This window comes from Aethalodelphis obliquidens, unplaced genomic scaffold (genome assembly GCF_003676395.1).
Source record: "Aethalodelphis obliquidens isolate GAN/ISIS:26980383/991018 unplaced genomic scaffold, ASM367639v1 scaffold28, whole genome shotgun sequence".
Classification (NCBI taxonomy): Eukaryota; Metazoa; Chordata; class Mammalia; order Artiodactyla; family Delphinidae; genus Aethalodelphis; species Aethalodelphis obliquidens.
Window position 1 is genome coordinate 508,784 of NW_020837972.1, and position 15,038 is coordinate 523,821.

Consider the following 15,038-nt stretch of genomic DNA (forward strand, 5'->3'; position numbering starts at 1 on the left):
CGAAATTAAACACTTCAACTCATCAAGAAAAAAAAATATATATATATATTAATTCATTTCAGTACATATATAACCACCTACTTTGCTCTCAATTAAAAAAAATACTGTTAAAAAATGGAAAAGCAAGCCACACACTGGAAGAAAATATTTTTAATACCTAGTCCAATAAAAGAAATAATACGAACCAGAATATATTTTTAAAAAACTTCTACAAATCAATAAGAATTTTAAAAAGACATATGACCCAATTTTTTAAAAAGCGAGGAAAAAGACCTGAACAGACACTTCACAAAAGATATAAAATGGTCAATGAGCACATGATAAAGGCTGAAAGAGTCAAAACCTGTCTGGTATTCAAAGAATGAAAATCAGTTCAGATTGAAAAGAAAGAACAAGTCTACCATTCATCAGTCACACAGAAAGCCAACTGCAAAGAAACACTGTTTCTCTCAACATCATGCAAGATGCCACAAGGACTCCCTCTTTGGGTTGTTATTGCTTCCTCACCAGTGATGCCCCAGACAAGCTTTGCTATGTCCATTCACTCCTGAGGATACTCATGACAGCTCTCCCTAGTGAGTCCCTTCTCAACTTGCCTCAGAAACAGCAATCAATCCAAAACAGATCCCTGTTTCTCTTAGAGTCTCCTCAGTTCCTTCAGTGGGAGCCCAAATATTACAAATTCCCTTCCCTCAGGTACAGCAGCAATCCAGAGTTCCTCTGGAATTCCCTCCTTCCTGGCAATCAATCTGACTTGGTCAAATTACAGAGGCTTCTGTTCCTGGCTCATTAGCCTTTAAAGAAATGCTGGACAATCATTAGTCATCAGGAAAATGAGACAGCACTCCACACCCACCGTAACGGCTAAGTTAAAAAGACTGTCAAAAACAAAGTTGGTGAGGATGTGGAGCAACCAGAATTCTCAGATTTGCTGGTGGGAGCATAAAATGATGCAACCACCTGTAAGATTAAGCATAAACCCACCCCTGATCCAGAAGTCTACTTCTTGGTATCTACCCAAGAGAAATGAAAACATATTCCACTAAAACAAATGTTCACGGCAGCCTTACGCATAATGGCCTCAAACTGGAAACAACTCCTCTGTTAAAATGGATCAAAATACTGTCTTAGATTCATACAATAGAATACTACTCGGCAAATAAAAAACAGCTACAGATACATGCTACAACCTGGCACAATCTCAAAAACATTACGCTGAACTTTAAAAGACTTGCAGGCACAATAGAGTACGTACTGCATGATCCCACTGTACAAAGTTCAAAAACATGCAACATTAACCTAGAATGCCAGAAATCAGAACAGTGGTTATTTATGCAGGATAGGAACTGGCTGGAAAAGGGCTTGAAGGAGCTTCCTGGGGTGATGGAAATGTTCCGTATCTTGACTGGGGTGTTGATTATCCAGAGATGTAATTTGTAAAAACTCATCAATCTCTTTACTTAACATCTGTACCTTTCAGTGTATGTAAATTTTAGCTCAACTAAAAAAAAAAAGGCAAACCAGTCTTGTCTCATTCTCAGTATAATATTTCACTGGCAGGTTAATAAACTACCATTTTTATTCATAATTCGAGATTCCACCATAAATTCCATCCGTATTCCTAAAATATTTTTTTAACTACCCTAAGAATTATGGAAAGATAGAACATACACATTTATTTAGAACTTTGATTTGCTAAACTCCAAACCAAACCTATGGATATTAACTTACCCTAAGAGTCACAAATCAATTCTAGGGGTCAGGGGACAGTTAATATTTTATGCTGGGCACTCTGCTTGTATTTTACATGGATTATCCCACTTAGTTTTCATGACAACCCTGTGAGATAAGGACTATTATCAAATCATCTCCATTTTAAACTTGAGGAAACTGGGGCCCAGAGAGACTGAGTGACTTGTTCAGGGTCACAGAGCTGGCAAGCATGGAGCAAGGGTCGGAATTCGGGCAGGCCTGTCGGCTTCTAGGCCAGGTTCTCAATCACTCTACCTTCTTGTGAACCAGGACGGTGGGAACCTGAAAAACTAACTTTTCTAAAAAGATCTCACTAAACCCGAAAAAAATAACGCCTAGATCCTCTTCGCCATCCTTCAAGCCTCTGTGCTACTTCCTGCCTCTGATTCACCTTCCACCCTCTTGTCTCAAGTGATGGTTCTAAACTCACCCATGCCTGCCCCCCAGCAAAAGCCGTTTTAGGAGCTCCTCTTGGCTGCTTTGAAGGTACCCTCAATTTCTGGTCCCCACAACATGCCAAAATACGAAAAAGCAATAGAACCAAACATGACTCATTTGTAAAGAAAACAAAGGGGTGTGTATGTGTGTGTTTTCGTAGTGAAGCCATTTTTTGAATGAATCTTACACTAGACCTCAACACAGGAACTAAGGAAAGGCGCAGCTGCTCTCTGCAGGGGAGGGGGCAGAGGTAAGTGCTAGCCCACGTCAGCCACTTTTCCTTGTGGCCACCCCCTAGAAACATCTTGAACTTCGTGTAAGGAGCCCAGGGTTCTGGCTGATCCTCTCAAACCAGCATTCAGAGTCCTCCAAAGCCAAGTTCACTGCAACTTCTCCCAATGCATGTCCCTCCCCCTTGTTTCACTGTCCTAAGTTGATACACACTGTCCTCAGGGCAAACTCCCAAACTGTCAACGTACTAGTTCCATGCACCTGCTCAAACACCTGTCCATCATCTACCTGTAGGAGCAGGCAGCCCCTCAGTCTGGCCCTCCTCATCCCGCCAGCCATCCTCACCCCCAGCTCACAGACAGCCTCCCCAGGGCACTTCCCTCAGCACCAGCTCTGAGCTCTGGAAGAACTTGTGCTGACACCATTGAGGACACATGGGTCTATTCTCTTGAATTGTTCTTCAATTGTCCCTTGTATATCAGTCTCTCCTCCTCACCAAGATTTAAAGTTCCTACCCAGTCATCAAAAAAATATTCCTCTTGATCCAGTAGCAAGTACTTGGACTTTGGAATCAGGGAGACTGAATGTAAACCCTAGCTCTGCCACTTAATGGTTGCTACACGGGTGAGTCATTTATCACTTTGAACCTGTTCTCTCAGGACTGCTGTGACAAGGAAATTATTAGTGAAGATGATGATGTCACAGGCAAATGAGCTTCTATATTTTCCTTTTTCCCATCACACCGCACCCACCACAGTGGCCAACAGTTAGTCATTAATAATCTCTTCATGAGATTCCACCAATAGGTAGCACGGACCTGGCTCTGGGCAAGTTTGCCCCTGTGAGAGCTAAAAGGATGGAGCTCTGCTCCTTGCCTGTTCTAATTTTGTTGACAACGATAATTTCAAGACTTCAAAAAGCCAGGTCTAGCCGAACAGGAACCAAGCGTTTCAGGGAAATCACGCTCAAGAAAGCCTGCCAAGGCGATGCGAGGTCCAACCACACTCTGATCCAGAAAGCTAATGGGCAGCTTTAATGCGGCTCACTGCGGCTTGTAACGAGGGAACGGGCATAAAACCAGGGCTGTTCTGAAAGCACTTGCTACACAGATAGACACAAGTTTTCCCAGGAGAAATACTGTCTTTTTCTGCTAGATGAGCTCAAAGAGCCCACATTATTGAAAATCAAGGAAGAACCAGGGTGTAGGGGACTGGCAGGCTAAGAAACAAAGCAAATGGCTATGTGGGTGGCAGAACTGAACCTGAGACACCTGGCCCAGGGCAGACAGGAGCCGCATGGTGTACCTGTGAAAGCGTGCTGCTCTGGCATAGAGGACTCTCTCCTGCTGGTGCCACTGCCAGAGCCTTCTCCATGCCTGGAAGGCCCCAGGGAGGGCTCGCCGCTGAAAGTGACTGTCTGCTCTGGCCTGCAACAGCTAAAGTAAAACAATGAATGACCTTTATTTGTACTTTACATTAAAAAGAAAAAGACCTTTCAGGGTCACACTCTCGAGGAAGGGATGCTTCCTACACAAACATTTTTTAAAATGAAAATCATTATTTCTAATCTTTGCCAACATGACAGGTGAAAAATGAAATATGATAGGTGAAAACGCTTCCCTTTAATTAAAAGTGAGTTAAGCATCTCTTTATACATTTGTCTATGTATGTGTATAGATATATATTTATCTAAACTTTTTTCCTATGGCCTAAGTGTTCATCCTCATTGCCCATTTTACTGATTGTCAGCATCTTAACTGATATATATGGGCTTTTTCAACCTTAAATTTATTAGTCCTTTGTCTCATGTGTTATCAATTTTGTTCCTACCCTGTAAAATACCTTTTGATTTTGTTTATAATGTTTATTTGTAGTACAGATTCTTTTAATTTGAATGTAATTATAAATTTCACTGATACATTAGTAAGAAGACAGACAACTGACATTAGACTATATATGCCTCCATGATCCAAAATTTGGGAGGAAAAGCATATACACGTGTGGTGGCTTTTAAAACAGGACTGCAAATTCTTTCATCCTCCTTCCCTTGAATGTGGGTGGACAGTGACTACTTTGACCAGTAGAGTATAGCGAAAGTGACACTAAGTGACTTCCCAGGCTAGGTCTTAAAGGGCCACACAGCTTTTGTCTTGTTCACTGGAACACTCACTTTTGTTGCCCTGAGCTGCGACACAAGAAGTCTGGCTACCCAGGGGCCACCATGCTGTAAGGAAGCCCAAGCCTCTTGGAGAAGTCATATGCAGGCACTCTGGTTAATAGTCCCAGTAGAGCCCCATCTTCAAGTAATTCCAGCCCAGGAACCAGACTTGTAAGTGAAGAAACTTCTAGATGACTCTAACCCCCTACCGCTAGGTCTTCCCAGTGGAGGTCCCAGTAATCACAGAGCAGAGACCAGCCATCCTTGCTATGTCCTGTCTCAATTTTTGACCCACAAAATCCTTAAGCATAATAAAATGGTAGTTGTTTTAAGCCACTGAGCTTGGGGTGAGTTTTTACAGAGCAACAGAAAACTACAAGCATTCCTATGTGTGTGTTTGTGAATACATGGGTACACACATTCCTACCCACACAGAGGAAAAAAAATACCAGGTTTACTCATCAAATGTCATCTTAAGAGGCAGGATTATGGGTGTTTTAATTTTTTCTTCTTTATGTCTTCTTATACTTCCCAAATTTTCTGTGATGTCTACATATTGCTTATGGGCATTTTCAAATGTAAACAAGAGTAGAAGCAATAGTATAATGAATCCCCTCAAACTTATTGCCCAGCTTCAACAATTAACATTCTTGCCATTCTTTATATATTACTTTTTAAATAGAAAGAAACCCATAATAAATAATATTTTTATCTTTTCCTAAAATAGAAGGAACTGATGAGCTCCTTGGATATCTAAACCAAGAGATAACATTCAGATTGTTAGCTAAAGATTTTTTAAAAAACAACAGCTGAAAAAAACCAAAACAACAGCTGAGCAGGGCTCTTACTATTTTTCAGACCTTCACTGTGCAGGCCGTGCTGGAGCCCTGTAAGAGATAAGGACTCTGACCCTCGACCTTCTACCAGTGCTGGGCGCCAGGGTCGAGGAGATCCCTTTTTTCGGGGAGAAACTAAATGAGACCCTTTGCTTCTTTTCCACCTTGAATAAACATAACCTTTCAACTCTGGGGCTCATGTTCTTTTTCTAAAAGGGCTCTTTCTTCACATTCTGTTGTGCTTGCATTCAATGAGCTTAAGAGACCCAGTGGCAATGTCCTTTCCGAAACAGCCACATAATCCAAAGGGACGTGATAGAATGTACCAATTCTAAACATTTTCTAGGTGTGGAAGGCAAAGGTGACACAAAAACAAGCCATACCCTGGGTTAGCCCCATCCAAACACCAAGAACTGAGGTGATCCTTGGGGAAAACTCTGAAGCAATCACCGGCAGCTCATCTGTTTGTTCACTCGTGTGTTCATTCACTCATCCAAATACTAGTCAGCAGCTACCCTTTGTCAACAGTTCAGGAGAAGAATGAGGCAGGACAGGCTGTACCCTCAAGGAGCCCCCAGCCTGGCAGGGAGGGAGGCCAGCCAACAACATGCTATGAGAAAGCTGCACGAGGGGTGGAGCAGGGGGAAGAGGTGACACCTGAGCTGAAAGGGCAGCAGGCAGATTGGGAAGCAGGAGCTAGCAGAGAATATTCAGGGAAGGACCGGCAGCTTGACTGAGTGCAGCTGTGAAGGGGCAGAGCGGTAACAGGAATAGGGAGAGAAGTAGATAGAACCAGCTCCCAAAGGAGTCTGTATGCCTCCCAAAACTGAGGAGCCAGCCAAACTCTTTAGATTCACTGTTAGACTCGAGCAGCAGATAGAGGAGGGGGTGGAGAGGACAGCACAAAAATAACCAGGAGGAGCTTTGTTTGTGTCCTCCCTGTTTCACCGCAGGGATGGCCAAACAGAGGCCTGCGTAGTCTAACTCCCACTGCAAGACCTGTGCAGACATCATCAGTTGAACACACACTCCCCTGAGCCTGAACGTGGCCTGGAAAATCCTTCTCGGTTCAGCGCTCCAGACGGCTACCTACCATCATTAGAGCCACCCTGGGGCTAAACTACAAGCCCCCCGAGAGCAGGAACTTTGCCTGCTTTGCATCACAGCTGTATCCTCAGTTCTTGGCCTGGCATCTAAGGCATAGCAGCCGCTCAGTAAGTCTTTCTTAAATGGAAATGAATCCATCTTTTTCTACCTGCCTTCATTAATCACTCAGCCTGACCCCCACCTCCTCCCACCACTGTGGGCACCTGTGTCTCACATCATTTAGCTCTGGGATATGGCACTCAGGCTCTGCACCTTCCCCAACATCTCCTGAAGGTCTCAGGAGGGGCTGGCTGAGTAATATAATCAACAATTTGGGTCAAGATGTGAATGGAATGGCTGATAACGCTCACCACCTTCAGAGAGCAGCTGCATTTTCAAAGCAGATGAAGGGACAGGAGTTATGCAGACTTTCTGACATCCCTGGGGGGGTCTGGGGCAGATACCTTTGAGCTTTTCACAGTACCCTCTCTTCCAAATCAGAACACCAGACCTCTTGGTACAGGCCTTTCCCGAGAATCTTTCCAAAGCAAACGCATCCAAGAATGTAAGCCAACAGAGCTCCCTGCTCTGAGGAACTCCATACCTGCTGGGATCGCCTCTTCTGAGTATACTGTAACCACAATTGGAAACACTTGCGTAGCAATGTTATTCTGAAATGAAACACATAACACCAAGGTAACTGCCCTCCCACTTTCAGGTTTCAGGTTTTCAGAATTTTGTTTTGATTTTAAGGAAGGTAAATCTGGGCATAGGTACCTCTTGAGCGGTAAAGGCACCCCAGGGGTTTCATTCTAAGGGAAATAAGAACCTGTTTTCTGTCATGAAATCTGCCAAACCCCCACCTCGACTTTGGACTGTGGCTTGCCCCCAAAATTTGACAACTTTCTTGTAAAGGTAATTAGACCACCAAGCACAGTGTCTCTGGAACTCAGGTAATATGTATGAAATCCCCCAAATATCCTGAATTTTCTGATTTTACGGCCAAACTCTGGGGCCTGTTTAGGACCACCTGGGTCTGTGACATGCTTTCACACAGTGATACTGAGAGTGAGAACCACATTCAGCTTTATAAACCAGGATTTAGAATAATGATACATCCTGACAACTCCAAATTGACTCAGTTAAATATTGTGATTCTCACTGACTCATTAAAAAGTGCCCCAAAATTATACCTACAACTATGCAAAATAAGTTAATTATACTCTTGGGAGAGGGTTTACCGAACATTTCTTTTCTTTTCTTTTTTTTTAATTTTATTTTTGGCTGCATTGTGTCCGCATTGCTATGTGCGGGCTTTCTCTAGTTGCTGCGAGCAGGGGCCTCTCTTCATTGTGGTGCTCTGGCTTCTCATTGCGGTGGCTTCTCTTGTTGCGGAGCTCAGGCTCTAGGCGCATGGGCTTCAGTAGCTGTTGCCCATGGGATCAGTAGCTGTGGCTCGCGGGCTCTAGACCGCAGGCTCAGCAGTTGTGGCTCACGGGCCCATGCTCTGAGGCATGTGGGATCTTCCCGGACCAGGGCCTGACCTGTGACCCCTGCATTGGCAGGCAGATTCCCAACCACTGCGCCACCAGGGAAGCACTATCGAACATTTCTTGCAGCAAGAAAGTGAACAGTGGTTCCCTCTGAATAGTAAGACTAAGGGGTCGAAGGAAGGGGTCCAGGCATACTTTATTTTTAACTTTCTACTTCTTTCCTATATATTCTGAGTTTTTCTTGTGGACATGTGGTGCTTTTATTTATTTTAACTGAATGATTAACTCTAAAAAATTGAGGACACACTCTACACCCTCCAAGACCAAGCCACAAACACCCACTTGCCTGGGCCGTCTCTGTAACACTATCAATGCCTACATTCCACGATGGAACGTCACTAACATCTGAAAACTGAGGCAGTGGTAGCCGAGCACCAGCACAAACATCCTCATTCTACCTCCCATCCCATCAACCAAAAGGAAAAGGCAAGCTCAGGAACACTGGTTTACAGCAGGGCCTTTCTCAATCTGCCGCAGTAACACTGAGGGTGATGATGACTCCTGGAGACCAGCCAGTCAGTCACAACGGGCCCCTGGGGAGCCTGAAGGCCACAGTCCCTACCTGTAGTGGTCCCAGGCAGCACACAGGAAGGGGAGCTGCTCACTTTCCTCCCTCTGTTCAATCTGAGACTGCCAGAGGTTCCAGAACCTGTGCAGTAGCTGCAGCAAAACAGGAAGGAAACAGAAGTTGATTAAGGCAAAAGGTAAAATGATCTCTCTTGACCCATTAGTTAGCAAATCTGTAACTCCAGAAGACTGTAAGCTCCCCCAAAGCAGTAATTACCTCAATTTGGAGCACCCAACATATAAAAGATTTGCAAAATAATTATGGCCAAGCAATATGGAATTATTCTGGGCCAACATAAAAGGCAAAAAGCTGGATCTACCAAATCTATGTAAATCAGAATGAAGAAGGTATTCCTAATCTGGACCCCATGGAAGACAAAGCCATTTTAGAAGTTAAAACTGATCTTATCACCTACTACTGCCTATAAAGTAGTCTTGCCAAAAAGTGTTTAACTTCAATCCAATCAAGCCCTTAGATCTAACTTCTAGTTTATAAGAGCTACGCAGGAAAAAGGAAAATCAAATGACGTCAGAATGAAACAGAAAATTGGAGAATATGGAAGACTGTACAAAATAATTGGCATTCCTTTTCAAAAGGTTAATGTTATTAAGAAAGATAGTGTACGTTATGCTAAGTGAAATAAGCCAATCACAAAAGGGCAAATACTGTAAATATGAGGTACCTAGAACAGTCAAATTCAAAGAGACAGAAAGGAGAATGGTGGTTGCCAGGGGCTGGGGGAGGAGAAGGAGAATGGGAGTTATTGTTTAATTCACAGAGTTTCAGTTTTGCAAGATGAAAAAGGTTCTGGACGTGGATAATGGTGATGGTTGCACAATAATGTGAATGTACTTAATGCCACTGAACTGTACACTTAAAAACGGTTAAGATGATAAATTCTGTGTATTTTACAATTAAAAAATAAACATGTTAAACAAAAGAAGTGGGGGTGGGGGGACTGTTATTGACTAAGAGTCTTAAGAGACATAACCAAATGTAGAGTGAGCCATCAATCCTTAATTGAATCCTGGTTTTAATAAAACAGCTATAAAGACATTTTGGGGGCAACTGGGGAAATTTGAATATGGGTTGGGTATTGGTTAATATTAGAGCATTACTGTTCATTTTGTTAGGGATGATAATGATACTGTGGTTATGCAGGAAAATGTTCTTACTTTTGGGCAATGCATACTGAAATGTTTAGGTGTAAAAGTGTCATAATGTCTGTAATTTACTTTGAAATGATTTGGGAAAAAAGAGCAAATATTAACAATTGTTGAATTTAGATGGTAAAATAGAGGTTTATTACACTATTCTTTATATTTTTCTGTATGCTTGAACATTTTCACAATTAGAATGCCCCTTTCTCCTACACTCAGAAACACAATCTACAGGGGGAGATAGAATGTTTGTTGCCCTCAGGTAAGTTTAACCACTAAAGACAACAGACTCACAGTGCAAACATAACCAAAGCCTCCTGGAATGCAAAACTTAAAGTGTATTCCCTAGGTCAAGGTTGGAATCCACAGTCCCTGACCTCTGATTCAACTATCAATTTTTTTAGCAAACAGATAAAAAAATGGGATTAAACAAGAGAAGAATAAGAGTTTCTCTAGCCTCTGGCATAGATTACTAAAGAAAATGGACACTAAGGATTTGGCGTCTAAAGGTCTGAACAAACCTCTAAGCACAAAGGTTAAAAGAAAAAGAGAATGGCCATCAGAAGAGGTGCCTTGATACAGAAGAGGACTCTCACCGTGACATCATGTTGCTGGTAAGCAAGATTCTTTCTTATTCGTTGGAGATGGGCACGGGCCACATTGTCTTTTAGGGCTCTAAAGCAAAAGTGCTGTGAAAAGAAGAATGGACACAAATCAGTGGTGTGTCTGTAACAATAAGAGCAATGCCCAAGAGGGTGGCAAGAAGCTCAGTAGTAGCTGTTCACAGCTGCTCCCATGTCCCAGAGAGTGTTTCTCTGTTTTGAGATTCAGCTGAGAGCCTGATACAAGCCAGCCTGCACAGTAGACACTTAATAAATAGCTGTGGGACCACTCCCTGCGGTCCACAGATACTGCACAGGAACAAACACACCCGCACCTCTGACCAGGAGAGGTCCCTGTGACCCAGATGGAAACACCAGACAAAGGTCAAAACATCAACTCTGCCTCTCAGAAAAGAGACAGACTTCCAGCCTATGGTGGGTTTTTTTTTTTTTTTTTTTTTTGCCATGTGGGGTCAATGTGTATGCTTACACAATTATAAATGCAGTTTTGTAAGAGTAAAATAGAAGGGAGAGAAGGAATTTTGAGAGAAGGTGACTGGCGGTGGGGGTGGGGGTGGGGCAGAGGCAGGACATGCTGGCCTGGCTCCAGCTCTGTCAAAAATGCCTCATGTAAAAAAAAAAAAAAAAAAAAAAGCCTCATGTGTGACTAAGCAAAGCACATTCCCCCACAGCCTGGCTTCAGTTTTCTGAGACAGAAGTGAAGCAACTAGGGCTTTTCATATTGTGCTCTGTGGACCCCCAGAGGCTCCTGAAAGTGTTCGGATGCCACCTCATGTGGTGAGGGTGGAGAAGAGCAGCCGGTAGAACAGACACTACTCCCCAGACCTAGCTTTGTCCACAGCATCTCTACTTTGATTGATTTCGAAGACTAGGTTTCCACCACTTAAAAAGGGGGTCTGCCATGTAGAACACTCCAGGACTAGATCACTTCTAAGGCTCCTTTGCAGCCCCCAAACCCTCTGATCCCACACCATCACCATCTCTGATCCAAAATGAAAATAGGGACATGACAATGAAGGGAGGCTTCATGATGGAAGCCATGCACACAACCAGATGCACTTAAGGAGCATGACGTGGGCCAGGTCCCCCAGGAATGGCTGCCTGAGCGAGGCTGTAGCGCCCTTACCAGCAAGCCTCGCCTGTGGTGCTCTTCTGCCACCTTCCGCCGCACAGCTGTCTCTGCGCACAGCAGCACGTCTACCAGAGTTAAGGCTTCTTGTCTCAACAAGGTCCCACCCCAGCCCAGAGTGATCCTAGTGACCCATCTGAAGGGTCCCGGCTGCAGGAGATGATGGGCATGCCAGGTGGGCTGGTGTCCGCCTCTGTCTCCCCGACAACCCAGGGAAGAAAGAACTAAGGGGAACCATGTGAGTTACTTATCTGCCTTTCTCCCCTCTCATGCCCATTTCATGAGAGGCAAAAATAGTTGAGATAAACTGCCACCAGATAAACTGCTCCAAGTTCTCCTGCATTCTGTTTTGGCATCACAATCCAGTCAGAAGTTTGTGCTAAAAACCTTGGAGTTATTTTCAAACCTTTTCTCCTCCCACCCCTTCCATCTTCTCAACTGCCAAGTCCATCTGCTGCCCCGCTAGGTCTCCCCGGTTCTGTCCCCACCCCCAGCACCGTGCAGTACACTTGACTTGGTCCCCCTGTGCCAGCTTTGCTGCTACCATCGAGCTTTAGCCTTTCTAAAGTACAGATCTGCTGCATCACTTCTCTTCTCAAAAACCTGCAGAGGATCCCCAGCGCCACTGGGATTAAGCCCAAATTCCTGACCACTGCACACAAGGGCCCTACAAGCCGGTCCCCAGCCTGCATCTACCTGCCCTCCATACCCCACAACTCACTGCAGACCCCGGTCATCACCCCTGGCTGCTCTTCCTCACCTACACCTGCGTAAATGCCACTCCTTACACCTGAACCACCCTTCCCGACCTCCCTGTTGGGAGAACGTGTCATCCCCCAGGCTTAAATTCAGCTCAAACATCACCTCCTCGGCTAGATCTCCACAGTAGCCCTAGCAGGACTTGATACAAACTTTTATGATAGCACTTATCACGCCACATTAGAAAGACTGGTTTTCATGTCTACTTTCCCCACTAGACAATGAGCTACTGTTAGTCTCTAAGTTTCCCTGTATTCCAGAATTTAGGCAGGAGTTTAAAACAAAGCAAGAGTTCAGTGAACAAATAAAAGTGTGGGTGAACACCCAAGGCGGTCCAAATCCCACACCTGGGCACGTATTGCAGCAGGGGCAGTGATTAAGAAGGTGCACTGGAGTCAAAAGCCTGGCTCTGCCAATGAGTTTGAAAATCACTTAGCACCCCCCAACCTGTTCCCTCATCTGTAAAATGGAGACGGTGAGACCTACTCCACAGGGTTGCTATGAGGATTAATGAGATAATGCAAAATGTCTGCACACAGTAAACAGCTCAGTGAATGGAAGCTAGGATCATAATGACAGGGCCATCAAGGACAGATGGCTTTCTGAAAAAGCAATGAAATGAAACAAATCTGAAACAGAAATGAAATGAAGCAGAAATGGCTGTGGCTATTTCTACCATCTAATGGGTAGAAAAAAGCAATGAAATGATAACAAAATCAGGGCAGTGGCAATGCCTCTGAGGGGGAGGAAAGGGAATGTAGTCAGGGAGGAGCAGACTGGGGTGTGAGCAATGTTCTAATTTTTTGAGTTGTGCTCATTTTACCATTATTCTTTAGACTATAAATGTTTGTTATATGCACTCTTTTGTATGAATATTCCCAAAATGAAACAAAATATTTTAAAAAGAAGTCAACAGAGATCCGAATTGTCTTAAACTTCTGGGTAACTACTTCCTATGTATCTCCTGACTCTTGTCTTATAGGCTGGTGAGCTCTTGCTGTTCTTGCTGTACAGACAGGGCTGGGTGGTGCAAAGGATACAGTGTTTCCAGTGAATAAAGGCCCTCCGCAGCACCATCCTCCTGGCCAGCCCATCTACCCGCTCATGGTGGATGTACAAGCTCTCCCTCCGCTTCCAGGCCCACCGCCAATCACAGAAGTGTGTCTGGAGCACAATGACGCAGTGGAATCCCTCAGCCATCTCTGCAACAGAGAAAATAGCTTAAGTGCTGCCCCCTCAAGGTTGGGCGATGAGCTGGAAGCACCTTTAAGACAGGATGAAACCCACTACTGGCAGGCATCAGGGCTTCAAGGCTGCTTGAAGAACGTTAGAATAAAAGGTGTTTTCTTGTTTGTTTGTTTGTTTTTTTTTTTTTCGGCCGTGCCATGCAGCATGTGGGATCTTAGTTCCCCCACCAGGGATCAAACCCATGCCCCCTGCACTGGAAGCACGAGTCTTAACCACTGGACTGCCAGGGAAGTCCCAGAATAAAAGGTTTTTAAACACGGGAGGAATCCCTTAGCTGTCAGTGTATCTCTTCTCTCCCAGCAAAGAGAAAAGGGTTCTATCAAAGGGCTGAGGCTCCTAGTTAGCTACTGAGGAGCAGTAATGGCGACTGCTGCTTTCAAAGAAGACTCCATTTCACTTTTGCCTCTTTATCACTGTTTCCCGGATGGGATTTCAGGGTCTGAGTCAATGACACACAACTTGGTCAACATGCTGTCAAAGGCTTTTGTGAGCTTTCAGCCAGGCTGCTACAGGCTGCCAGCTCCATCTCCTTTTAAGACTAATTAGCAACTGGCCTGATGAGCTTAAGTCCAGCAAGTGGAAGGGAACTAGTCCTGCAATGAGAATGCCATAACTGGAGGCATGTTAGTCGGCAGCTCATCATTAAATAGCTTCATGCCTTCAACTTCCAGGCTTGGGCAACCAGACAGGTGGTCCCCTGTCACTATTTTCACACAGACACATTCCCTCTCCCAAGAGACAGTGTAGGCAGCCTAGGAGGTCCCACAGGGAGGCCTAGGGTAAGCAGGAGAGCCTAACCCTGTGGCCAGCACAGTGTTCAACTCACTGCTCTGTGGGCTCAAGAAACTGAAGTACAAAAAGTACCTACGATCATGACCTATTTATCATTACTTCTGACCTCTCTCGGGGAAATAAAACCATCAGAATAGTGTTCAAAAGCTCAACATCATAAATCACATGCATCTGCATAACTGAGGACAAACAACCCAAATATCTATTAATACAAGAATGGCTAGGGATTTCCCTGGCGATCCAGTGGTTAGGATTCTGCGCTTCCACTGCATGGGGCATGGGTTTGATCCCTGGTTGGGGAACTAAGATCCTGCAAGATGCACAGCGAGGCCAAAAAAAAAAAAAATAAGGTAAGTCCCTCTCCTGTAAAATACAATCATTTAAAAACTAACATTTATTAAGAACACTTAAAGACACAGGAAAGTATTGATTAGTTGTGTGAAAAAAAAAAGCAAGATACAGCCTAGATGGGAGAGGAGTCTAGGGGAGAATGGATACATACATGTATATGTATGGCTGAGTCTCTTTGCTGTGCACCTGAAACTATCACAACATTGTTAATCGGATATACTCCAATATAAAATAAAAAGTTAAAAATAAAGATACAAAATTGTGTGTATCATACTAATCATAATAATCACAGTATTTATATCATAATTAAAATCCTATTGAATTAAATATTGATTAAAAAACAGAAGGAAATATC

The 15,038-nt window shown here is 44.0% G+C and overlaps 1 protein-coding gene across 21 annotated transcripts in view; it reads right to left on the reverse strand.

The window, feature by feature from the left end:
* The window catches only part of SFI1 (SFI1 centrin binding protein), an 83,288-nt gene that overhangs the window by 20,311 nt on the left and 47,939 nt on the right, over positions 1 to 15,038 (reverse strand). For 18 of the 21 annotated variants that reach the window (XM_027124204.1, XM_027124203.1, XM_027124211.1 and 15 more), the window contains 6 exons: positions 13,333 to 13,494; positions 11,531 to 11,601; positions 10,378 to 10,470; positions 8,616 to 8,713; positions 7,105 to 7,171; positions 3,726 to 3,856 (listed from right to left, as the gene is read on the reverse strand). In XM_027124204.1, the coding sequence (XP_026980005.1) occupies positions 3,726 to 3,856; positions 7,105 to 7,171; positions 8,616 to 8,713; positions 10,378 to 10,470; positions 11,531 to 11,601; positions 13,333 to 13,494 (622 nt within the window). The remainder of the gene's footprint in view (positions 1 to 3,725; positions 3,857 to 7,104; positions 7,172 to 8,615; positions 8,714 to 10,377; positions 10,471 to 11,530; positions 11,602 to 13,332; positions 13,495 to 15,038) is intronic. The other 3 variants (XM_027124216.1, XM_027124215.1, XM_027124214.1) reach the window with 2 other exon arrangements.